Source organism: Hydractinia symbiolongicarpus, chromosome 4 (assembly GCF_029227915.1).
Source record: "Hydractinia symbiolongicarpus strain clone_291-10 chromosome 4, HSymV2.1, whole genome shotgun sequence".
Taxonomy (NCBI): Eukaryota; Metazoa; Cnidaria; class Hydrozoa; order Anthoathecata; family Hydractiniidae; genus Hydractinia; species Hydractinia symbiolongicarpus.
In genome coordinates this window covers 26358053-26384152 of record NC_079878.1, presented here as the reverse complement: position 1 = coordinate 26384152, position 26100 = coordinate 26358053, and the positions used below count along the sequence as shown (strand labels likewise).

At 34.3% G+C, this 26100-nt stretch overlaps 2 protein-coding genes across 5 annotated transcripts; one reads left to right on the top strand and one right to left on the bottom strand.

The window, feature by feature from the left end:
- Positions 1-1139: 1139 nt before the first annotated feature.
- On the top strand, positions 1140-9637 carry LOC130642100 (F-actin-capping protein subunit beta-like). Its single transcript, XM_057449179.1, has 9 exons — positions 1140-1335; positions 6258-6347; positions 6782-7017; positions 7199-7278; positions 7434-7558; positions 7631-7684; positions 8182-8247; positions 8329-8405; positions 9008-9637. Exons 1-9 carry the CDS (start codon positions 1333-1335, stop codon positions 9093-9095), a joined length of 819 nt encoding a protein of 272 aa, XP_057305162.1. The 5' UTR covers positions 1140-1332; the 3' UTR covers positions 9096-9637.
- Positions 9638-11741: 2104 nt separating this feature from the next.
- LOC130642097 (uncharacterized) lies at positions 11742-25434 on the bottom strand. 4 transcript variants are annotated; one of them, XM_057449173.1, is made up of 12 exons: positions 25367-25420; positions 23130-23223; positions 21296-22237; positions 20873-20970; positions 20525-20587; positions 20262-20324; positions 19250-19513; positions 19092-19166; positions 18918-18989; positions 18655-18762; positions 18298-18462; positions 17274-17862 (listed from the first exon to the last, which is right to left on the bottom strand). In XM_057449173.1, the coding sequence occupies exons 3-11, from the start codon at positions 22140-22142 to the stop codon at positions 18301-18303; spliced, it is 1752 nt and encodes a 583-aa protein (XP_057305156.1). In that variant the 5' UTR covers positions 22143-22237; positions 23130-23223; positions 25367-25420; the 3' UTR covers positions 17274-17862; positions 18298-18300. The 4 variants fall into 4 exon arrangements, with proteins under 4 accessions (XP_057305158.1, XP_057305159.1, XP_057305156.1 ...); XM_057449174.1 differs by lacking the exon at positions 23130-23223 and having other exon boundaries at positions 25367-25434; XM_057449175.1 differs by lacking the exons at positions 17274-17862; positions 18298-18462; positions 18655-18762; ... (3 more) ...; positions 23130-23223; positions 25367-25420 and adding exons at positions 11742-12281; positions 13264-13476 and having other exon boundaries at positions 21296-22511.
- Between the last annotated feature and the right edge of the window lie 666 nt (positions 25435-26100).

The window sequence follows — 26100 nt, the reverse complement described above, 5'->3', positions numbered from 1 at the left end:
CCATTCAGTTGGTATGGCTGTTTTTAGCGACAAGTTGATGATGAACGATAAGGGACTTGATAACGCTGTGGCTCCGCTTTCAAAAGTCCTGATGGTATTTGGTCATAGCTTTCTTGCGCTGCAACTTCTTCAGCTGACTTTCAACAAGTACATTTGAAACGTAAGTGAACGCAAAAACAGAATTCATTCACTTCACTTGGCTTACCCCGTATAAATTCCTTTATTGGCAGTGCAACAGATTTAAGTTTATTTGCACTTGTGAAAAAATATGAACAAACACAAAAGCAGTGTGTAGCAATTTTGAAGATTTCTTCGAAATAAGATCGCACAGTAGAAATACCCGAAACAACAATTACTTACTAACAATACCTAAAGTGAGACTTGAAGTAAATAGATCTGGTTTTAAATTTATGGGATCAAAGATTTATAATGACTTGCCAATCGAAATTCGAAAATCGGATACTTTACCAGTTTCGTCAGAAACACTAAAAGCTATTTTTAACCTGTAATAAATTATTTTATGCCTTATTGTAAAGCTACTATTTTTAACTCGTGTTTTTAACTGTTATATAATAATAATATTTTATAATTTTATTTTTCACAGGACATATATTAAGAGCAGTTTTTTAAAAACTGAATTATATCCATCCTGTATAAACATTCATAATAATAATAATAATAATGGAGCCGACTTGTCAGCATAACATAGCAGGCCTAGGACAGTCCTTGAAAGGAGAGAAGAAAATATAGTTCTCTCAATTTTTTGATTTGTTAATATTATCGATAATTTCCTGAAAAAAAAAACGATTTGTCCACGAATTAACAATTTAATATTCTGACAAATTATACTGCCGCAAGAAGGAAGATGTATTAAAAAGTAGCAGGACAACAACATGAAAAAGAAAGTGCTGGCTAGAGCTTTTCAGGTAAACCTCGAATTTAATAATTATTTAGTAAATGAAGTTAAATCGCAGGAGAAATGGGAATTTACATTGAATCCTGAAAACTTACAGAGCTCTCAGGGAACAAAGGGAAGCGTTGTTGAGAAGTAAAAACTAAACGATAAACGCGCGCATCGTCGGCAGCGCGGCGCCGATTGACACAGAAATCAAATCAATAAATTAGAAGCTTGGGAACCATTGGGCGGCAGCCATTTTGATTCACTCGGAAAAGGAGGAATAACACAAATAGACATTTACATTGCTCAAGACAACAAAACATAAAGTTTCTAATGGAATAAGTCATATTTATTGTGAGATAAGTATAGCTAAGATCTCCAATATAGTACGTGACATTTTTACGTCTCATTTTTAGTCCATTCAAATACTCAAAATGGTAAATATATCTTTTTTTTTTTGTATTTACAAGTATAGTTGTGGGGTTAGATAGCTAACTATAAATAGTTATATTTTGTGGTTTGCCTCGCTAATTTTGAGACACATACCATGTTGATTGTTCAGGAGGGACTCCGAAGGTGGTTTTAGATTGTTTAAAGCTCCCAATTATATGCAGAAATCTCTGAAATACAACCTTCCTCAACCTGATCAGGGCGAAACCTGTTTATGTATGGCAGCTTGGCCCAGTTAAAAAAAAGCAAAAAATACTTAATCAGAGCTTATTATGTACAACAGTTAAAAGATATCATTTGGTGCAATCAGGGACAATCAGGGCAGGCCAGTTTATGTATGACAGCCTAATTATCATTTGTTGCTCTAAAAACAAACACGGTCAGGGCAGGCAGACTTGTGTACAACAGTCTAGTATTATTTAAGACTTGAACGAACATAATCAGGGCGGGCCAGCTTATGTCAACATTTTTATATTATTTCTCACTTATTATAGAATGACTGGCTTTTACATCATTCGTGACAAGCAAATAGCCCTGGTGGCAAAGTTGTTGTTATTCTTAAGTGAAACTAAATTTTGTGGAAACTAAATTTTGGGATTCGCAAGTTTAATAACTTTTCACCAAACTCAATTTCTGCAAAACGAATAATTTAGGTCATCCCCAGAATTCACTTTCTGCGGGAAAAGTAAAAATGAACACACCCATCCGCAAAATCTAGTTAGTTTTAAATGGTGTATGCAGAGAAAAATGACATGTGATAATAATTCATCAATGGTTTTAAGTTTGAAGAAAATGCCAATCACAGCCTGCCTGGCCGGGCATTATATATTAGCATTCATAATCCGATCACCACAACATAATCAGGGCAAAAAAAACATAACCAGGCTATGTGTACATAATCCAGTCATCCTGTTTATAAACAGACTGTTTTTGCAATCCGTGCAGAACAAAACCTCCCCTGCTAATTAGTGAAAAACCATTTCTTTGTAGTAGTTATTTATATTTTATGCAGTTTTCAGGAGGCAACACAAAGGTGGTTTCTTTGAGTGTTCTAGCTACAAAACTCAATATTGACCCATAATCAGAAAGAAATTAAGAAAAAAAATACAATTGCTTATCACTTTTTAATGACGATATGAGCACCCAATAGCCCTTGGTAAAAGAATCTGCCGAGTTCAACTTGTTGAGCTAAGTGAAATAACTAAATCACCAGGACGGCGTCAGGTAAATAACCAGGAGAGTGAGTTTACAAGCCTAATCAGGTGACACTTGCCTGGAATGAAGTTAATTATTTTTTTAAAAAGGAAACTGCTGGACAGTCCAATTATTGTCATGCAGTAATTTTCCTATGTATTATCAGCGTAATGTAACTTGCAAAATTTAAGAAATAAATTTCAAGCTGTTGTCATTTTTTGCTTTGTCTTTATATAATCGCATATTATCTTAAGCTTGATGCATTCAGGCGAAGTCTTGTGAATCTTTTTGATGGTTGTTTTTCTTAATTATTTTAATTACACAGTCTTGTGTTTTTTGCATTAGTGTGTATGGGTCGTTTCCAAGAATTTTGCCCAAATTTTTCAAAAAAAATAAAATAAAAAAAAAATGTTTTTTTTAAATCATTTCTATGGTGAAACCTTCTACAGATATACAGTTTTCAATATTTAAATGATCTATTCCAGAAATCAATATATTTTACTCTAGTCCTGCCAGGTAGTAATATTTTGTCCCATATGTAACAGCTTTTACTTTAAAAGTTTATCACTTTAAACATATGTTTTCATTCAAAAAATTAATTGAAAACACTTTCAGGGATCTTAGGACACATTTGGTAAAATAAATTTTGTTTACAAGAAAACCCAAGATAAAGAAAAATACAGTTTTCGACATTGTATGGGACAATTTTACTGCAAGGTGCTCCTGCTGATGCACCTAAAAACCAAAACAGATGGCCTACAGAAAATATAAACTTTCTAACTGAATATCACACATCTGAGATACTTTATGACTGAAAGACTTACATATTTGTCAAGGCAAGGTTTTGTTATCTCAGTTAAGAATAACTGAATTTATTAAACCAAAATTGTCCCATACGTAACATTTTTAATTTATTTTGCTTTCAAGGGCTTTTTTCAAAGCTATATTCAAAGAAAATCTAACTAGACATAATAAAAAGTAAATGTGCTGAACAAAGTACTGCATGTTGAAGGCTAAATCAAATTAATAGAATTAAAATTAAATTTAATCTTTGAAAAAGTTGAAGAATTGTTAAGGTTCGAATCATTTGTCAGACAAATAGCATTCTTTATTAATTTAGATAAAGCAATTTTAACAGTCAGGTTGTCACTGTGAAAAAGGGTGAAAAAGAACTCACTTTTTGTCTTTTTTTCAAAAAAAGCGTTACGTATGGGACATTTTGTTATGTATGGGACCTCAGTCTTTAGGGAAGGGTGATAAAGTACAGACAAAAGTATTTTTGACAGTAATAGGTTTTCCTTGTTTAATACCATGGGGCCAATAAATAACACATGGAATGTTACTCTTTCTGGCTTTCACATTTGAAAAGAAAATGCAAATATAGGTGTTACGTATGGGACAATTATGGTGGTTAAACTCCAATTCTCTTATTACTCTAATATTTCTTACAGAGTGTAAGTAAAATAGTTAAAAAAACCAAGAAATCTTCCCTAACAACTAATACAACTGGAAACATTAACTTTTCATTTATTCAAATTACCTGAAAAGAAAAAATAAGAAATGTTTGAATGCGATTCTCAATGGGACACGCTTTGTATGGAAAATTTTGGGGTATTTAGCTATATATATTTCCACCAATAATTGTTGTTTTTTTTTGTCAAAACTGCGATGGAACAGACTAGTATTTCAACAAAAACCACATTTAATGAGAATTGAAGCTGTTTGCTAAAATATAGAGGGATGGGACACTTTTTTTAAAGATTTGTGCAAAATTCTTGAAAACGACCTGTATCCAAATCTGATTTCCGATTTCACTTGCATTTTAAAAAAAAAATGTATTCTAACACAAAATGTGGAAGATGGAGCAGGGAAAAAATATGTTCATCATTTCTATCAGTATGAAACTATCAGCTTATTTAAGAATTGTAAGTCATCTTAATTTTCTAATTATGAAGTATATAAGATAAAAAATTTATGAAAAAAAATATCTAAATTTATACCATATTTCACAGGCTTTTATGTAGAAGAAGACTGCTAAAGTTGAAGTTTTTTATATGAGTAGTTCTAGGCAAATCATAAGATAGAAATTACTGTAATAGTTTTTAAAAATCGCAAAAATATTTTATGTCAGCATGATTTAACCCTATTCGGTCCGGGGTTTTTCGAACATACTATGACCGGGGGGCGGATTCCGCCCCCCCTCAATAACTTTTCATAGGGTTGTTCAAATTGAATCAAACTTGGCACACTTATAGTACGTCATAAAAGGAACAAAATGGCGCCAAAAAATTTTTGCTTGCGTCAGCACATTTTCTGTGACGTCATCAAAAGCTTGAAAATTGTTAAAAATGCCACTATGTGCTTAAAATATAATTACTTTTGTTCTAGAGCGAATTTTTACATTCTGTTTGAAGTTTCTGAAAGCTAAATAAAAGTTATTTAACATATCTTCCGGTTTTTACATGGATCGTATGAAAAATTGCCAAAAATTGCCCGAAAATCCGTTTTTTTCCGATTTTCGGGTAAAATCCGACAAAATCGAGAAATCGGATTAGTCACGTGTTCAAATTATTCCAAATGATTCTTCTTGATGAAACAAAGTTGTGTTGCAAGTTTCAAGTTCTAAGGATAATCCTAACAGGAGTTATTATATTTTCCCCATTATAAGGATTTCATAGAGATTTTTAGGGGTAGTTTCGAGTAATGGCCAATATCAAAGCCTCTGAAAGGTATGGGATCTAAAAAATTAGCATGCAGATGTCTAATAGATAAATGTTGAAACTCAGTAAGTATCATAGCCATATAACAAAGCAATCAGGAGTTATTAAAAAAAAAACATCAGGGGTGGCGGAGTCCGCCCCCCCCGGACCGAATAGGGTTAAGGCTCTCAGTTTTGCTTTGCAGTAAAATTTTATAAATTATATCAGTCCTCAATGAACAGTAGCAAATAGTTAAGATTACATAAAATTTTGTATCATTTTCGGAGATGGTTTCAGGTTCGAGTCCCCACTCCGGCGCACTTTAAATGCAGTGTTGTCAGCCCATTTGGTGCCATCTACTAACCGCTAACTGGCTTGTGTGACAGGCAAGCAAGTTAGAGCAATGCTGTACGTATCTCTGGCGGTAATGTAACATAGCTACAGTCGGAGGGGAGGAGAAGCCAACTGTTACAATGGAATCCCTAAGGATGTACTTACATACTTATTTTATGCGTTAACGTGATTAACTTGATCTGCTAATTGAATGAATCACATGTTGTTCTCAAAGACTAACATAAAACTGACTACAATAAAAATTTATTTCAATACCATGCTGTCTATCAAGATTATGTTGCCATCAATTGCACAGGATCAGTGTCAAAGTGGTGCAAGGTAGAAGTTCTTCTGGGAAGATTTACTGCCTATTTGGCACCAAAATACCCAGGATATTGCATTATAAGTTAGATTTGGCATGTTTGTGAAGTTTATTGTAATGCTAGGAAAGTGAGACTCTAAATCGGAGAATGACCTTGTAATAGAACTGTACCTGCTATCTCCGGGAACTCCCTCATATGGCTTTGGTTAACCAAGAGCTATGGTATTTCCACTTGCCCATTTTGGATCACTGCAAAGGAGTATCAAACCCCAGTCTGTCTGTCAGCAATATTACCATGCTTGTCTCAGCAATATCACCATGTTTAGATCTAAGTGACTGATATGTGTTCTTTTGTTATTAGACTGAAAGACAGCTTGATTGTGCATTGGATTTGATGCGAAGATTGCCTCCACAACAGATTGAGAAAAACTTGAGCGACCTGATAGATTTAGTAAGTTTATGTTAAACAACTTTTTGCTGAAATTTGTACTTTTTTCAGTATAAAATTCCTTCTCAATCTAAGCATTTTACAAGCTACATTACTTGTTTTTTATATTGTGTAGGGAAAAGGATGATATTAAGATATGCGAAATCCAGAAATGTTTGTAGGGGGCAAATTAGCTGTCTCAGTTTCATTAAACTTTCGAAAGTCGTAGTAAACATTTTCTTTTACATAGTAGTATATTATTAGTTATGTTTTGTATAAATGTTTCCTTTTTATACATATATAATCACAGTACCAAATGATATTTAGGATGTGGTATTAGGCCTAATAATCACGGGAAGAATTTTTTGTAGTTACAAAAATGAAAAAAAAAAATTGAAAAATAACTTTTTGACATTTTTTACAAAATATTTTATTAAAAAAAAAAAAAAACATTTTAGGTCCCAGAATTATGCGAAGATCTTCTCTCGTCCGTTGATCAGCCATTAAAAATTGCGAGAGACAAAGAGACTGGGAAAGATTATTTACTTTGTGATTACAACCGAGATGGCGACTCCTATCGTTCACCATGGAGCAATACATATGATCCGCCATTAGATGACGGCGCTCTTCCATCAGATAAATTACGTAAATTAGAAGTCGATGCCAATGGAGCTTTTGACCAATATAGAGAAATGTAAATTTGCATTTGTTTGCATCTTGTTTTGGTTTACACTCATCTATGCATCATTTATCATCATTTATGCAGTCATATATAAAGTATTTGGGAAGAAATTTACACAGTCACATTGTTGTGGCACTTTGTTGTTTCTTTGTCTAAATTTCAATTTGCAGAAGTTATATTTCCATGATTTTAGGTACTTTGAAGGCGGAGTATCTTCAGTGTATTTGTGGGATCTCGATCACGGTTTTGCAGGTGTTATTCTTATCAAGAAAGGTAATTTCATATATGCAGTTTAAATTGTAAAGTTTCCAGATTTTTCAGGGCTGCACCTGTAAGTCTTATTCACCTGCCACAATAGGTTTAATATTGTGTCTGTGTTATGAGATTGATAAAGTACGAAATTAATTTTACTGTGTCTATTGTTATAGCTGGTGACGGTTCCAAGAAAATTCGAGGTTGTTGGGATTCCATCCATGTAGTGGAAGTTAAAGAAAAGAGTGGAGGACGTAATGCGACGTATAAATTAACTTCAACTGCAATGTTGTGGCTTCAGGTAGGTGTTCTGCTACGTTTATACTGCGCTGACGACGTCAACAGCTTTTTACAAAAAGGTTTTTACTTTTAGACAAACAAAGAAAGTTCTGGTATGATGAATCTAGGGGGAAGTTTGACCAGACAGGTAGAATTTGTTTGTTGTTTGTCTGGGCACAGTACCACGCCTCCTTAAAACTCCTCAAAAATCCTCATATCTCCTCAATTTCCCTTTTTGCAAAGCGATATGGTTGTCACCAGATGTTTTTTTTATTTTCAAAATGCATAGAAATGCTACATGGGTCCAGAAATACTTTAAAACTTTCAAAATATACTCAAATTTTAAAAAATTATGAAGATGTTATCCAAGAAAAGACCGTCTTCTCTGAAAATTCTCACCAATAGTCTTATACTCCTCAAATTTAAGTATCAGCCCTGTTGAAAAAATATTGAAAGGCTATGAACGTTACCATTGAAGTATGTTGTTAAAGTTTGGCCATCTTTTCGGTCAGTTTTTATGTGGAAATAAAAAGAGCCGATCGCAGACATAAAACGAAACATATAATACATTCTACTGTTCGTTTGTTTGTTCAGCTGAATGTTGTTTGTTGTTTCATTTAAGCTCCTTTCTTGATTTTATTTTAGAAAGAAATGGATATTGCATTGAGCGATGCAAGCTCTCACATAGTTAACATAGGAAAAATGGTGGAAGTATGTCTTCTTAAAAAATTATGTCTTCTTCTTAGCTTGTTTTATTTTTGGGATTAATATTTTTATCTGTTTTTTTCTTAGGAAATGGAGAATAAAATTAGAAACACATTGGATGAGATTTACTTTGGAAAAACGAAACATATTGTTAATGACCTTAGGTAGCGAATATACGCTGATATTGCTGATGCTGCAACTTCAAATGTTTTAAACTGTTACTTTTCTGAAATTTAAAAACGTAAAGTTTTGCAAGTTAAACCTCTTTTCGAACCGGAATCAAGAATATCATGAATAAGAATAATTAAGGCTTTTCATGGCCGAAGCTGACAGCGTCTAGTATCTACACATGCACATTAGATATCTTTCTGACCGCAGGGTTTGTATTTTTGCCAGCTTTTGAAGTTAAATCAAATTCCAAAAGACTCAATCACAAGCGCTTGCAAACAAAAAATCTTTTTAGCAACCAATATAAATTTAGAAAACGCTACCATCTTTAATATAATAGAAATTTATCATATTGATCTCCAACATTAAAACGCTTTTTGTTGCAGCCATGGAGGCCGTAATGGAAAGCGATCTTTAGTGAGATAATAAGTTGCTATGGCAAAGAAAGAAGGGGTTAACCTAGATTTAAACTAGCTGCGTAAAATGAACTAGCATCACTGCGACGTTCTACTTGGGAATAGGTCTGTCGGGGGCCGCAAGCCATACTGATGGCTTGCTATGGACAGTGTATGATTTTTCATTTTATTATTTTTTTTAGGAGTGTGAATGATTTGGGTGATGAACGAAAACAAAAAAGCGTACAAGCTGAACTCTTCAAGAACTTGAAAGCAAGACAAGAAAAATAAGCGCAGTTTTTTTGCAATCACAAGTTTCAAAACACTCGCAGAGATATTTTTTATACATATTACGAACGTTTATTCACGGTTTAATTTATAAAGAATATAATAAGGGGAGCGCGCATGCGTATAGCTGATTATTTTTGTTTTGTTTTTTACGTGTGTAGAAACTGTGAAGTGGAGTATCGCCATCATATAGTTGATTAATTTTATAGTACGAAAGCCTTTCAAAATTTTATCTATTTTAAGTTAATATGTTTTTGCGTGTCGAAATTTTTGTAATGTGCACCAGGTATAACGTTCGATCTGCATTTTGTAATCCTTCACTTCCCTGTTTCATTTTGATGCGACAGATACTACATCTGTGGATTTTGTAAGAATATTTTAAACTAGTGGCACTTACTCGATAGAAGTACAAGTTGGTCGTTGCTGTAGTTTTTTCAAAAAATGAGTTTTGATTTTCTTAATGTTATAATTCTTTTCTGCTTATAATTTTCGTGGACCATCTATCTACCAAAATGTCGAATAAACAGATTAAAAAAAACATCCTATATTTTGTGTTTTATTTTTTCGTTACGAAAAAACCGTTTCTAAATTTCATGCCACTCCCGCCTTATGTTTTTTGTCTACACAATAGTGCAACACGTGACGGGTTTTAGTTCTTTTGACTAACAAAAAAGAATTTGTTGGCCCAAGCAGGTGAAAAGAAAGTCGATGTGAAGTTTGCAGACATCTTAATGTCACGTATGGTAGCTGCAATGTCTCCTTAACGAACCATTTTCCTTAACAACTTTTCTTCTTTGATTCCATTTGGGTTTTTTTTTTTATCAATTAAAGAACGCAAATGCTGACATCAGCTATTCAAATTTAGGATATTATCTTAGCACTTATGCCTCTCTTTGCCTAGACTTTTAATGCGAAAAAGTTTCAAAATTAAATTTTCGCCAAAGCAAAGCCATTTTCTCGTGTCCTGCTATAATAAGTACATACAGTGGACTCTCCATAACTTGAAACCCTTTAACTCAAACCGCTCCTTCTCGAACGAATTCGTAGACTTGAATCTCCATTACTCGAAAATCTCCTTAAGTTGAACATTTTTTTTGTCCCTTTGAAGCATATTAGGTTTTTTTCGCTCTTCATAACTCGAAAAATTTAAAAAATTGAAGAATTTCAGAGTTTTTTCTGATTCGAATATTTTCTACGTGTGTTCGGCCCCTTAGATCATTCGAACGAAGTCATTCGAACGCGCCGTTCTAATGTCAAGTGGTGTGTTTACAAATATTCTTGTTTTGAAGTTCTCATGAATAAAATGGCGTCTGTGGTAGCAGGGAAAAAATGTCCAATAGATAACAAGTCGTGTATAATAAAGTACAATGCTCTTAAAGAACTGAAATAAACTGTTTACGACATACTTCTCATCCGTAAGGTAGATAATTACTCAAATACATCGTTTTCTTTCAAGGGGCTTATGTACAAAGGATAAACTTAGCAAAATTTCCAAACTCTCCATTACTCGAACCGCTCCATAACTCGAACGATTTCTGATTCCTCGTGAGACTTCGAGTTATGGAGAGTCCGCTGTAGCTTATAATCATATTCAGCCTCTGATATAAGCATATGCTTCTTCTTTTTGCTTTTACACAAGATTTAATTAATACAACTTTACTGGCTGAGACTTCCTTGTGTAATTATACCTTTAATTTCTGAATTCGTGTTTATCACTTGCTTATCCAAAAAATAATTTAGGATTATTTGGTTCTCTGGACCATAAATTATATTTCTTGGAAGACGTTATATCAACCTTGTCCCCAGGGTCTTGTGGCCCCTGAGCCGTTATAACGGAGTGGCCAACTTCATAAATAAGGCATAATGCCCTGAAAACGAGGTTGGACGTAATATGACATCGGTAAACAGAATATTTTTTTTTATTCTGCGGTAGCGTACTATAAAAAAAATTTAGCAAAAACCATTAGTGAGAAACCTTTTACCTCTGTATACCTCTAATCACGGGAGACAAATGTTATCGGTGTAAAAAAAATATGACAGTGATCAAAAACATACTACTTAGTAGTGAGTGGTATTCGGCATTCAAAAGAGAATGGTCACACGGATGTGCCATGATTAATCTACATATACCTGGCATCTTTATGGCATCTTTATAAACTATCCGTGTGTCGATAACATACTGTCGCCCTGCGTTTGAGGCTCCCTGTTCCCACTAACCTATCAGAAATTAACCTACTTAAGGCGGACACGACAAGTATGTTTTCTGCTGAGAGAGGTGCGCTAGGTTCAACCTATATTGCATAGCAACGAAACGTAAACAAGATGTATTGCCCAGGAGAGAAAGCAAATATGCCGGCGGGGCACGCTAGGTAAATGAAATGTCAGTACGGTGCGAATAATCGGAAGTCCGAATTCTTAAATGACTTTTTTTTCTTTGAAATGTTGCCATGTAACAACCACGGGGTTTTGTGTACGACAACGTCGCCTGTTGTGCACACATGTGGGAGAAGCTCAGTGGTGTTTGCATTAAGTAAAAAAGGAGTAAAGAAGGCTTCCAACGACTTCTTTTGTCTGCAAATGTTGATGTAGATTTAAGATTTAAAAAATGCGTTTTTTTAATGCTGCTGGAAAGTTAAAAATAGAGCAATGTTCCTCAAGGTAAAAGAGTATAAAATATATATTTGACAACTTAATATATACAAAATGAATAAATTAAAAATGAATTCGGAGAAAAAAATGTCCAACTTTGCTTTCAATACCTCTATACAGGAAATTCTTACATGAGTGCTACTTTCGCGCTATTTTTCGCCTGTGCGATTTTATTAATAAGAACATCTTTAAAAACAGATACGCGTCTTTATCCACTCGTCGAAATTGAGTTTAAGCAACATATAATTCGAGTAAAAAATCCACATCTAACTTCAGAAATTACCCTTGGTACAAATAAGGCTTGTTTCGTACAGCATAACAATATTTCCGCATTGCTCTTACACAGAAAAAAACCAAACGCAAAAGATTTCATGAGTTCTACGGTACATTGCACATGAACACGTGGGTGGTACAGTCTAAGAACTTCACTGATGACGATCTCACTCCGCTGCAAGTACATCTATAAGTAACTGTATCGAAGTTCAATTGGCGATGTAAGCCCACGTTAGATGAACAGTACGCTCCAATGGCGATCTCTGTCTAAACCCAAATCAAAGCACAAAGTTAAGGCTTGATAGTAATAACAGAGCAAACGTTGAAACGATAAAAAGCGTTTGATATAAACTTGGTGAATAATTTACATTAGGCAGCGATTGTCAATTATTTTTTTGTTCTGGTGAGAACTGAAATAGGTATCTGAAATTTTAAGCAACTGATTACGCAACATCTTTGATATGAATGCAGAGCACCCCGCAGTACTTTCTTTAAAACATTTCTGATATACTCCTAAAACTTTTTGACTAAAATTTCTGAGGTTTCCCTAATTTCTATATTTATTGTTCCAGATATTTATCGAGAAAAAGCAAAGCTTACTTACTAGAAACTACGCAAAAAGAGACATGTTTCATACAGGTATATTACCAAAACGGACTGTAAAAAAGAATGATTCCAATTCTTTAGAACTCAAATTTAAACCTTGCCAATATTTTACAAACATATGATTAATCACATTAATCTAAAATTCCTGGAATATTCCTGCCATATCAAAGAAATTGTCGCTATTCCCAATTTTTCTCGAAATTTTGATAAAATTTCGATAATTTTTGTCATTTTATGACATTCATAGCAAAGTGGATACTCTCACATCATAACCTAACCACTGTATTCTTTTAACTTTATGCTACTTGAAAGCTCTGTTAATATTATTTATTATGTGAATTTACACAAATCCCAAAGAACACCAAAATCTGAAATTAGAAAAGGTTTTTTAAGCAACAGTAAGATTGTGTAGGTAGTGTTGTGTAGCTTTTACATCTAAGTGACCCACAAGTCGAAATGTGTACAAATTGGAAGTCAAAATTAAGAAATGCATATATTTAATATCGTTAATCCCAGATTCAAAGCAGTCACAATTACCCTCCTGCTGAGCGCGCAGATCAGGATTTAGCCCGGCCTCCCCTTCCTCTGTAACGTTGGATAGATATTTAGCATTTCAATTTGTGAGTCGCGCCCGAAAACATACCTTCTGTACTGTGACAGAGCTAATAGTTGTCGCTTTGTCGATATTGATTCCAGTGACATTATTCTGTTCCGGAAAGGGTCTGTAAAAACAGTCTTTAAATTCGCCTCCTAATGCGGCTGGTCCACGACGTCCTTGCGGTCCTTCTGCTCCAGGTGGGCCTTGGAAACCTTGCCTGCCGCGTAGAGATTCTTTAATAACTGTAAAGTTGTTTATCTAAACAAGTGATTCAAGAAAGAACATGCAAAGCTAAAGTACCTTGTTTTCACAATATTGTGCAACCTCTCACAATTAACTTGTCATGCAAATGACAGGTATAGCTAAAAATCTTATCTAGGAAGTTCAATTCAAACGCAGAACGGTGTATAACCTATATTATACACGCTTTTTTATAAGAATATTAAAATTCTAACCATAGGCTTTTCATTATTCTTATCTCTGTATTGTTCTAAACAACAGACCCATTGTTTGTAATCTTAAATCCCAGCCTTGTGTTCTTACAAAGCATATTCTTATCAAAAAGACAGCGTGTACAATACGAAAACTTTGATTGTGGTTTCAAGATCATCTGATTATTCTAAACACTTTTAAAGCCACATTGTAAATAAAATAAAGGGAATGAAAAAAAAAACAAGAAAACTGATTAAACAATTTTATTATAAATATAAAAATATATACATCTCCTGTTACTACTCTTAGATATGCTGACGTGTGCAAAATATCTTGTCCTTGCAAACTTCGGTATACTCTTAACAACAAAGCTATGTTCAACAAGCTTCATGCAGTTAAATTACTTTTTTAATTTAACGGACACTCCCACCAGTGCACAAAGCAAATCACAGAAGTTTTTTGCTCTACTAGTAGGCCTTTGCATTTACACTTGTAACCGTCATCAATGTTTTGTAGAGATGTAAACAGAGCATTCTTAGTCGTACAAACAGCGCTAACGATAACGTAATCCTAGAAAAAAATAGATATGAAAAATTCATACTGTTTTGAACATTTTATCATACATTTTTGTTTAATTTTGCATAATTAGTTTTAGGGGATCTGGCTCGGTTTACTAGGCTGAAATCAGCCCGCTTATGATGTTGGGACTCGGAACCAATTTTTATAAAAATCAACAACTTATACAATAACCACTTCTGTAAATTAATAACAAAAATATTAACACTTAAAGAAATTAATTTTACTTTTTGCTTAAAATTATTAAGTTTTTTATATAAAATAATTTATGCCTTAGAAACAATAATATACAGTTATCTCCGGGTAAACACCAAATAACTCGAACTGTCACTATCTCGAAGCATTTTCTTGGGTTTCTTGAGCTTTCGTTAATATTTTCTTATAAAAAAACTCCGGTAAACTCGAACCTCGGATAACTCAACCCCTTTTTTTGGCAGAATTTTTCTGAAATGTATATCCTGTAAAAATATTAATGCCCTTTTTATCGCCAAGATTGCACCTTTTTTCGGTAACTATTGCTTCTCCTCTTGGAAAAATCGCTTTAACTCGAACTATAATCTCATTTTTGACTAAATTCGAATTAACAGCGCTTCGTTTAACTCGAACTTTCGTGAAGTCGAACTATTTTCTTCTGTTCTTTGGAGGTTCGAGTTAATAGGAGTTAACCGTATATAGAAAAGCTTAATTGAGAAATGCATACTTTTCATGTAACTATTTTTAGCTCGGGCCGAGAGAACTCAGCCTGGCGCCAACTGAGCCAGCCTTACCTGTTTCTTGCTGCGTGCGATCACATCCAAAACATCGGCAGATGAGGCAGGGGTACCCGAGGCGCTAGCCATTTCGTAAGAACACAGACTAAAGTTACTGCCAGCCGATCCTGGTGGTCCTTCCGGTCCTTGTGCACCAATAACGCCCATTGTGCCGTTATACCCTGGTGGGCCTTCAATGAATGTGATATTTGCCACCTAAAAGTTATGTCGTTATTTCAAAGTACAGCCTTTTTATGTCCACACATGCAACGTGGTAACACGACCAGAAATTTTCACAATATTTTGTTCTATGCGTGTAACCCGCTATTTTTCTCAACATTGCGCCAGCGTGATAAAAACTTCTGCACGCATCACGCTCCTATCAAGTTTTTATCACGTGTTTATCACGTTTTTATCACGCATTTATCGCATCTGCGCAGATCCTGTAAAGTTATCAGGAACGCGTAAAAAAATGGAAAAAATAATAACGGTAGGACGACAAATATGTTAAGAAGTCATTACGGCAGCCTTGTGGTTTTTAGTAAATTTGTGTGGGACATTACAAAATCTCAACGAGAGCGATTTTAAACCAGAGATCCAACGAGAACGGTAATGATTAGACAGCAGCATTGTAATAGAATTATTGGATTAAAGAAGAAGATAAAAACAAAGTTCTAGTTGAGTTTTTAGGTCAGAAAACAAAAAAAGAACGAGAACGATATTAAATAAACGTATAGAATCTCAGAAGAATGTTTCCCAGAAAAGTACGTCTGATAGTTTTTAACGCCATTTGCGATAATTTTTGTGTCTATAAGTACAGAGGTACAAGGAAAGTCCGTGCATATACAATTGAAGTGTGTGGGAAAAATATTTGGAAATATTTATCTTTAGGTGTCTCAAGGTCTTTTTCTAGAGAATATTCAATGTTTATAATTCACCTTGTCTGATTTTAAAGCTTCTAAGGTTTTTGAGGTCCAGTATCCACCCTACTTATTGCACTGTTGAAACTGAATGAAAAGCGCGGTAAATTAAAATTAACGAAAGTTCCTAGTGGGTCAGGGTAAAACGAGGCAACAACAAATTGTCTCGTTTATTTTGTACGTTAGTATGAAGAGCTGTAGTGTACACGTTATGATTGCGGCTTGATACATAAACAATCCTCTTGAGGTGATAAGGACCAGCACGCCTTTGACCAACTAGCGATATTTGTAAACAGTAAGCTATAGAAAGGGCGTGATTTGGAAATTTATCGATCGTGATTAGCTACAGTTTTCAATAATGAATCTAGCAGGATGTTTGGGTTCAAGTTCCTTGGCCTTTTTATCTTTTTTTAAATAAAATCAAAATGTTGATGAGAAAAGCAATCAATTTAGGCTTAATGTGATAAAAATATCAAGTTACTGCTTTTTACTTTATTTTGAAACAAAATTGATAATTTTTTCTGTTTCTAGGAGCTTCTCTAATTTTGGTTGGTCTGCAGTTTCTAAGATAGTTAGAAGAAAAAACATCCTCCGAGTGAAACATCTTTGTTTTGTTAATTGTCACAAAAAACAGACTAGCTTGGACTTTGACCACAGACTGGAATTTGAACTTTACAACTATGTCACATGAGCAACAAATGTGTCAACATCAGAAGACTATTAACAGACATTTTGTCTTGCTTGACGCAAATTAAAAAGAAAAACGTTTGCGTTTTTACTTGCACGAAACAATAACATATGGATTGTAGGCTCTTCTACTCTTAAGGCCGGTAAAACAAGCTAAAAAGACGAATAACGAATCATCGTAGGTCATTGAGTAGGAACTGCCTGTGTATCCTGCAGGGTTTAGCCCATATTTGTCAGGGGGAGGGCAGGGGGCTCTCCCTTTGAACACAAAAAGTCCAGTTTAGACATAATTACTTCATCCGAAATGTATCAGCAATTAATTTTTTGATTTTTTAGATGCAATTTCACATTCTTAACTTCAAAGTCCAATCATGATGGGACTTCTTTAATCACTTGATATAAAACAAAGTCCATGTATTTACAACTAGGTTTGTCTAACGTTTGCATCTCACCGCACGCTGCCGCTTTATCGCGTTATTTCAAGATGAACCGGTTTTTTATTTAGGTTCTATTCTTCATTTTATGGATTTGGTTTTACAATATACAAAGTCCATTCAAATTAGTGTAGAAATTGTAATAGTTGGTTGATGTTTGGCGGTTTTCTATACTTTTTCAAAACACGCTACACGTCACCCAGAATAAAATTGGGAAAGAGCATACGGATACGACACTACAAAAATAACACAGAAAAAAAAGAATTGCCATTATCTCTTCTCATAAATCATCTAAGGAGGAGATAGGGTCCCTAAGGAGGAGACAGGACAGACAGCCAAACCAGCAAGCTGGGTGGTAATAAAGTTAAGAATTTTCTACAAATATTTACAATATAGTAAGTGTGAACATATTTGTTATTGTTATATACATTATAAACAAAGCGAAGATATAAACAAGATAAGAACTGTGGACTCACTTACGAGAAGAATATGATAAAATTTTTACATACACATTTTCTATTCACATGTGATATTTGTTATGACCACACAAAAAAGCAAATATGACATTCTCTGTTTGTTCTGAAGTGCAACTGAATAAAAGCGGAAATTGTCAATGCCGCAAAACGACATAGAACTTGACAGAACTCGAATTATTTCGCTCTCCTACACAGAAAAAATCACACGCTTTCTTTAAATCCGAATAAATATGCCCAGCATACCAACATAAAATTTGTAGTGTGATAGTCAACATGGCGAAGTAAAGCAATTCTTTGCTCAGCAAAGCTTTGTCGATTCTGATGTCATCTTAAAATTATAGTCTATGTACCAGACATAGAAAGTTTAAATCTGTAAGAGAAGTAAAGTATTTGGTTAAGAAAAGCAGTTGTCACTTAATACACGTAAATAACACTACTAAATTTCGTTAACGTAAATGCTCCAATAAAAAAACCCAGCCGTGTATATAATTTTTAAGATTTTAAGGAGACTACTTGGAGACGTTAAATAGAGATTGAGCGTTTTAATTAAAGAAAAAATATAAAATGTACATATATAAACTTTTTGAATAAAGAGAGTTCTAAAATACGCTCCTCCTCAACTAAAAAAGGGGCGTTTATTAGAGACAGGCGTTTATTAGAGACTAATGCGTTTATTAGATATCTCAATATTAAGGGGGCGTTTATTAGAGCCGGGCGTGTAATAGAATCTATTTAGTAGAACATTCATGATATGGACCCGTTATTATTGGTGTTATTAGAGCTGAAAAATCAATTAAAAATTTACCATTTATTTAGGACACACCCAATAATCAATGATGCAATCCTGAGAGCTGTTATCTTTGTACACTCCAATGCATTGGCAATAAAACCTTTTATTGACGTCATCTTTCATTAGTATGGCAGAAACAGCGTTACCACTACAACTTGCGCTTGTAATAGTGTTCCAATCCTGTACGGAAGAAAACATAATAATTACACCTTGCACGGAAAATAGCAAAAGAAAGGCAGAAATCCATGCTTGGAATTTTAAACATTTTTTTACAGAAAGCCAGCGGCCAACAAGGTATGCGAATTCAGCTTGCTTATAACGGCTACTTAAATATAGCTAACCTTTAGTGACAATATATTAAAAAAAACATACAAAATTTAGAGGTGTGTAGGCATTTGCTACAGTTGAACTGACTGCATTTGACGAATGACTTTTGCCAGATTTACGTGTGCACGACCCCTTGCCACCACCAGCTGAAACCTGAAATAAAAAAAAGATGTAAATATTAGCGCTGACTAAGATTTACTCGTTAAAACATTTACATGTTGATACATATACTTGTTAAACAATTTAGCGACAGGAACGATCAAGAAAGATCTTTGGCACTTAATATATAGTAAAAACAGGCGACCAACCTTGTTTACGACGGCCGTTAAATTGTCATGAAGACGGTCGGTGTAATTAGTTAACGCAGCAACTTCGTTATTCTAAAGAAACATCATTAATTAACATAAATGGAGATGCAATGAATAATATGATATAGGACATAAGTTGTTGTGAATTATATCAATAATGCGGTCATGACTTACTGTATCATTTAATGATGCATCCAGTGTTTTGATGTTGCTACTTATCATGTGATAATTCATCATGTTTACAGTAACCTGTAAGAAGAGAAAATCAAGATAAGCGAGACAATCATTCAGATTTGAAGACCTAAAAAAAAGCGCGAAAAATAACAACCCACCTTTAAGGTGATATTCTGAAGAGATTTCAAGGTAGCCTCCTTGAATGTTGAATAATTCGATAAAGATACTTTTTCTTTCATTATATTTGTAAAATAACTTGTCTGGTTCTTGATCGCCTCCATTGCTTGCGATTTAGTCTTGTGAAGTGAATTTTTAAAAGTTGATACATTTTTCTCGGTCTTTTGAAGCTTTACTTGAAGTTCGTGTGTTTTAAGGTTTACAGTTTCGTTTAGTTTTTTAACTTTAAACTGGAGTGATCGAGTCTAGAATGTATTTAGCTTACTATGATACAACTATTTGGTGTATTATTTCGTGGTTAGTTATGAGTAATCGAGTTAGATAGTTAATTAAAAATCAACGTGGGGTCGAGATGAGTTTTCTAATAGCTATTAATACCGTAAATGACCGATTATGACTCTCAGTTCAGGACTGAAACGGGAGGCATTAAGTGAAAATGATTTTGCATGATTCCGACAAGAAGGAAATGGAACCATGAGAGACTGTCAAAATGTGGATTGCTTGCCGCATTTTCCGAATTTTTAAAGCAAACGAATGATTAAAGTTAAATCAAAATAAAATCAAATAATTAAAATTAAAGGTAATGAAAGTTAATTTTGTCGTAAGATGAATTAGTATTTAATTAATAATGGTATACCAGAACATAGATTAGTTGATGCTGCGTGATGTTAGTAACATATTCACTGTACGCACTAAAAGCGTTAGCTACTTCGAACGACAAAAACAACAACAACAACAACAACGGCGCGCCATGCTTCACGTTAGTCAACAAAAGTTAGCATCCGACGTCATAATAAAAGCACGCGCTACAAGCGTTATTAACACGTACGTCAACATGTATTAATATGCATTAATGACCCTAACAGAGACAGGAAAAACAGAAGTCATTATTAGAAATATAAATAAGTTAAAAACCGGAATTAGTTAATGATGAGAAAGCAAATTATTAAATTTGGTATATTTTTCAACATGAAATTGTAATAATGTACTTACATGCTGGTTAAGCGAGGCTGTAAGCTGTTTTTGTTTATTTAGTTGTGTAGTAAGCGAGGCAACCTTAATAAGAATCGTACTATTCTATTAGAACTACTAAACGGATAGGTTATAAAAAGATAAGACAGCTTCACAAATATATAAAAAGATATGTATAACACATATTCTATGGCGCTCTCGTTTCCCAGAATTTTTGCCTTTTGTGATATGAGATAGCAAATTGGAGAAAATTCCTGGGAACGAATGTATTCAAGGATACCTACCAAGGATTTTTGAGCATCTAAGTCGCGCTGCAACGTTGCTATGGTAACAGATGAGTTTGCATGCTAAATAGATTATTAGAAATTGTCAGAATATACATAAAACAAAAAGCAGGAAGAAAAACATTAAATTTATTTTCTTCTTTCTTATTTCAACTTTACAACACCTATTTCGTGTCTTGTTTACATGGTATAGATCACGTATAAGCAGAAATATAAGTATAATGGAAGTACCATAATTGCAACCTCGTCCCCAGGGCATCTTGTATCTTGCCGTCCCGGGTTCGGAAAAGATACAAGTTGCCCTGGGGACGAGGTTGCCATAATTGCAATATCTCGTAGAGAACTTACCAAAACATTTTGAAGCAGCGTAAGATTCCCTTTGATATAAGCGAGTTGTAAATCCAACTCTTTTTGGTCAATACCACCCGTAGCCGCGCCTGTGGAGACTACAACATAAAAGATGGGCATTAAATTGTTCGATATTATTTAAGAGTGCTCGAAATAAAATGGGTGATCACAAAAAGTCTTTGACATTTTTCTCACATAGATGCGTTAATAAAATAATAAACATTTTTGACAAGTTGACAGGTTTCAAATATTTTTTTTATTCAGAAAATCTCACTGAAATGATGGGGCAGTATAACAAGAAAAAATGATTTTTTTCAAAATTTGACTTATTATCCATGTGGTGTTAGAACAATGTAACACCAAGTGAGATTAACAAAACCTACTGGAAAAATGGCGGTATTTAAAAAAAACAAACAAAATTACCTGTAGTGACGTCACATTCTTTACATTTCTTCGCGCTGACGACACCAAAAACAACCAAAAAGGCGATCAACAAAGCCACAATGGCTAAAATACCAATCAAGATTGTAAACATGAGATGACAGTAACTCGAATTATCCGAGTAACTGCCTTCCTCACTCACTGAAGTTTTTTTTCGATATGTTTCGCTATGACGCGAAATAACTGCTGGTTCATATATCATATTCATTTTTTTGCTTGAACTTGGGATAATTTGTTTATTGTTGGTGTGATTATTTCGAATACCAGCTAGATCTTCGTATTGTGGGCTCTTTTCCGTCGGTGTCATGTACGGATTTACATCGCTTATTGAACTGTAGTCTGATTTTTTAGTGATGGAGTTTTGCCTGTGTGTCGGTGGGGACTCCGACATTTCCATGCCAACACTTGGGTGACGTGCGTTAACTGGTTCTCCAATCGGCGTATCAATAGCATAGGGATTGAACGCCGACAAAGTGCTATCCCATGACGCGGGACGAGATGAGTTTTCATTCATGTACCCGTAATTCTTTACACCCATTTCAATTTGTTCTGGTTTCTTCTTTACTGTTTGAATAGGCGAGTCCTTAGGTGTATTTGTTGCTGAATTCTGAAAAGCTAATTTCGAATAATCTTCGTCGTCTATTTTGTCAATAGTACTGTTAAATAATCGAGGCTTTTGTTTAAATAATGGATTCACAAATTCTAAGTCTTCTTCTCGTTCTCTTTCTTCTCCAGGAAGATTCTCGTTCTCAAAATTTTGATAATCCACAGAAGCGTCTGTGTCGTCAAGTTGTTCTGCCGTTTCTGATTTCGATCGTGGCTGTTTCATTCTTTCAACGTGTTTGTTTACATTCAAAGAATCTCAAATTACATGAATGAATCCCCTCTTCTATAGTGTCACAAAGACTTCAAGTTGTGCGGTTACTACAGAATAACAACAAAAAGAAAAAAACAATATCAACATCCCCTACTATATTTTTTCCTTCTACTTTATACTAGCGATAGTAATCTTTCAAATCAAACTTTGTTGATGCGTTTTAAACAAATTATAAAATTATTCTTAGAGAATTTCTCGCTTGATTGACTTAATTTAATCGCTTGTTAGCATCGTCAAATAATTAACATTGTATTGTGTTCATAAAATAGCCGTGGGCTGCTAATTAACGACCATTTTATAATGCAAAGCGAAAATAGATCCGTTAACTCATCTCAATACCATATATTTATTCTTAAGATACAAGTTTAATAATTAGACCGATATAAGAAATTATTAAATGCGAAGTCATTGAAAATTCCCCAGCTGCCACATTTTAATAGTGGCGCACAATAAAGGCTATAACTTTGACGCCGCTGTATCACCGCACGACTATAGTGAAAGAATAGGCTATATCTGCACGATAAGTGCGAAATATTCCACTAATTTATGCGAAATATTTCACCACTTTATTGACAGTGTTTCGCCCACTCTTATAAAAACATAAGGCTGACAACATGATAGTGTTTTGTGAATGGATTGATCGGAGAGGTAGAATTACAATACCCAATGTTCTCACTCTCTGTATGGTTGTCGACAGTACTGTCCTTTGTTGAAGAAGCACAATCGGAAAAAGACAAATAGGCAGGTTAGAGTGTTAGTAAATTTGAAGCATCTCTTATCAGAGTCGAACTCTTGTTTTACAAAATGAAAATTGATTTCCAATGAGTCAGACCATGTCAGACTAAAATATTACTTCTTAATTTTCTATAATATGTAAATCGTCTATAGCACCAAATATTATCAGGGAGTGTTCTTTAGCTACATAAATTATCACCTAACCTTTAGCTAACTCTGGAAAGTGAGGCCGTGGTATCTTGGGCCGTGGTATCTTTGTCAACGACGATGGCGACAAAAACAACGGAAAGGAAAATAACTAAACAACAAATTAAACAAGCAAATAAACAACAACAAAAAACACCAAAAAATAACAATATAACAACGAGAAGCTGAGTATAGACAATTTTGGGCCTACGTTCACAGTCATTGTGAAGACAGACTGTCAATAACACACTAATACAACAACAAATGCATTCAAGTCGATGTGTGGTAAATCGCAGCATCAAACGATTTTAATAAACACGATTGTTTACCTAAAAGGTCATATTATTTGTTTGTGTAATCAAGCAACCCTTATATTGTCAACATGATCTGTTTTTTCGACACGCTCAAAATAAGTTTTTGACACATTCATTGAAAAAAATAATCGTTCCATCTCAAAAAATAAAAAAAATAATAAAAAAAATAAGACAATATTTTTATTGTTGTTTTTTTTTGCTGGTGAGTCAGTTGGAGGATGTATGTTAAGAAGTATTCTATATAAATGGCTTCGTTACGGCGAATATATTGTATCAGAAGAATTAACAGAATATTTGTTGCTTTGTAGGGAATTTAGTGCGTTCACAAAAAAAGTTAAAAAAGCTCTGATTTAGAAAATGAAGCATTGTTTCCAGGGAAAAACATTGCCTTGAACTAATATCGAAAGTAAAAAAAAAATAACAAAAGAAAAAATAATAATAATTATACAATGTAATAAATGAATCTTATTGCCAATAAAATTGCTGACTGGACGATCCAAATGTTAAGTTTGGCTTTTTGTCCATGCCCCTTCCTTTAACTACTGTTTAATACATTGTTTGTCAAACAGACATAGATGTTGTGACCTTTTAAAAGAAGACCAGTAACTGGATGTCGATATTATATTAGTCGAAATTTCACAAGCAAAAATCATGTCCAGTTTTTGACGTAAGAACAAATATTCTTTTGTCTGTGTTACAAAATATATTTTTATGTTTTTTATATCTAGCTCACTATTAAATTACTTAAAAAGGTGTTAATACACACGGCGCATGCGCAGGTCATTATCGTGCGAAAAAATACCATCACACTAAGTTACCAGGAAAAATGTAGAATGGACCAAAAAGCAGGAAATAGACAAACGTTTCGTTTTAAAAACCAACAACAATTCCACCGCGAAGGAAATGCTTAGACAGAAATAAAAATAAAGTAGCGACACCTTACTAACACGTATAGAAATAACGAATCACGTTTTTTACACATTTTAAGTCACAAACTTTCATTTATATTGAGCGATATTATGTGAGCATTGACTGTGTGACAAGATGAATTGTTTCAGGGAGTTTTTTGTTGTTAGTACTTGGTCTAAAACAGAAAACAACAACAACAACAACAATAACACCTTCACTCAACTATGTTTGTTTTTATGGATATATGAAGAAAGGAGTGGTTCATATATATAACAAGTGGGTGGGAGGGCTCTTACGTTCTATAAATAATGACTTAACCACCATTGTACAAAATGCTATCCGAGCTTGTTTTGTTGCTGCAAAAGCAGAAGATTCTAACCTCGTTCCAGGCCTCTTCTTCGTCAATGATAACCTGATGGGACAGTTCTGAAGTAAAGCCACCCATAATTATATCATAGGCGAAAAAAAGTCCTTAGGGCGAGTTTAAGAAATACCCTCTCACTGTTTAGTACGCATGTCTGTATCTATTTGAAGAAATGCCCAATTTCACCCATAACCCATAACCAACCGCTTCCCCAGGTCTTGTGTCCCCTAAGCCGATATTACGGAGTGGCCAACTATGAACAACATCAACAAGGCAAAATGCTCCGGGAACGAGGCTGTACACCTGCAAGCAATGATTTACCGCCTTTTCATAATAGACCTTGTCAAACTTCACATCGGACTTCTAGGTTATTTGGTTAGATCCAAAACCGCAAACTGTGATAGATCTTGCTGACGTCGCATTATTTGTTTCATAATGTGGGCATCGCAGAAACTACAACTATAGCGTTTTCAATGTTGCTCCCCCGTCTACACATCTTCCCGAGTTAAACTTTCGCATGCATCGCGTCTGCGGACCACTCATTAGGACCATTTCGAGAAAAGCCAAAAAAAATGAACAAGATTATAGAAAGAAAATATTTTGATGTTAACATACATTTAAGCATACATTCACTACTAAAAATGTAACACAATGCTAACGTGTCTTACCTGCTGGACTAGATATCGCAAAAGGAATAAAAGTTAAATAAAAATATAGTTCAAACATTAAAACTAAAAAAAATTAAACTTGTCATCACAAGCAAATGTCAACAGATTGAAGTGACATAAAAAAGATTTGCTCATGATTATTGACTCAAGATGACAGTGTGGTACAAAAGTAAACTGAAAAAAATGAGACACGCTAAACCGTGATATCACTTGCAACAATTAATTGCATCAGATATTTTTCAGAATGAAAGTCCAAAAGATGATACGTGTTTCGCAGAACCGTTGTTTGTTTTCTAAAAATATTGACTCGATTCAACACGCAAGTTCTACGTACCTTAAAGATCACCAATTGTACTAGCATGCTCGAGATTGGTGTAACAGTGTGACCAACATTTTAGGCCAACACCTAAAATGTCGGTCACGCAAAGTGGGACCCACAAAAGGGGCAAAATAAGTCCACTTTGGAGGTTCACACAATTCTCGATTACCGGGATTTAAGTAAAGGTTTCAGCGTTTTCTTTCCTGGAAATACACGTTAAATCATTAAAACCCTTCCTACGCTGCTAGGGGGTGGGACATCACAGAGTCAGTAAAAAGTTGTACCTTTCGTTTCATAGAATTTTAGAGAGGAAAGGAAGGGGTGAAAGAAATGTTTATTTAAATAAAATGATTATAAATTGTTAAGTGACGACACACAAACATAGATACACAGGACCCCCAGATAAGTAGACTCT

Bases quoted from the DNA above. Each gene is read 5' to 3' on its own strand.
- LOC130642097 (XM_057449174.1), bottom strand. From the start codon at position 22,142: ATGAAACAGCCACGATCGAAATCAGAAACGGCAGAACAACTTGACGAC. The intron at 19,167-19,249 runs GTGGGTTGTTAT...CTCTTCTTACAG, and splicing joins TTCAGAATATCACCTTAAAG to GTTACTGTAAACATGATGAA. The intron at 18,763-18,917 runs GTTGGTCGCCTG...TTTTTATTTCAG, and splicing joins TAACGGCCGTCGTAAACAAG to GTTTCAGCTGGTGGTGGCAA.
- LOC130642100 (XM_057449179.1), top strand. The intron at 7,685-8,181 runs GTAGAATTTGTT...ATTTTATTTTAG, and splicing joins GGGGAAGTTTGACCAGACAG to AAAGAAATGGATATTGCATT. The intron at 8,248-8,328 runs GTATGTCTTCTT...TTTTTTTCTTAG, and splicing joins ACATAGGAAAAATGGTGGAA to GAAATGGAGAATAAAATTAG.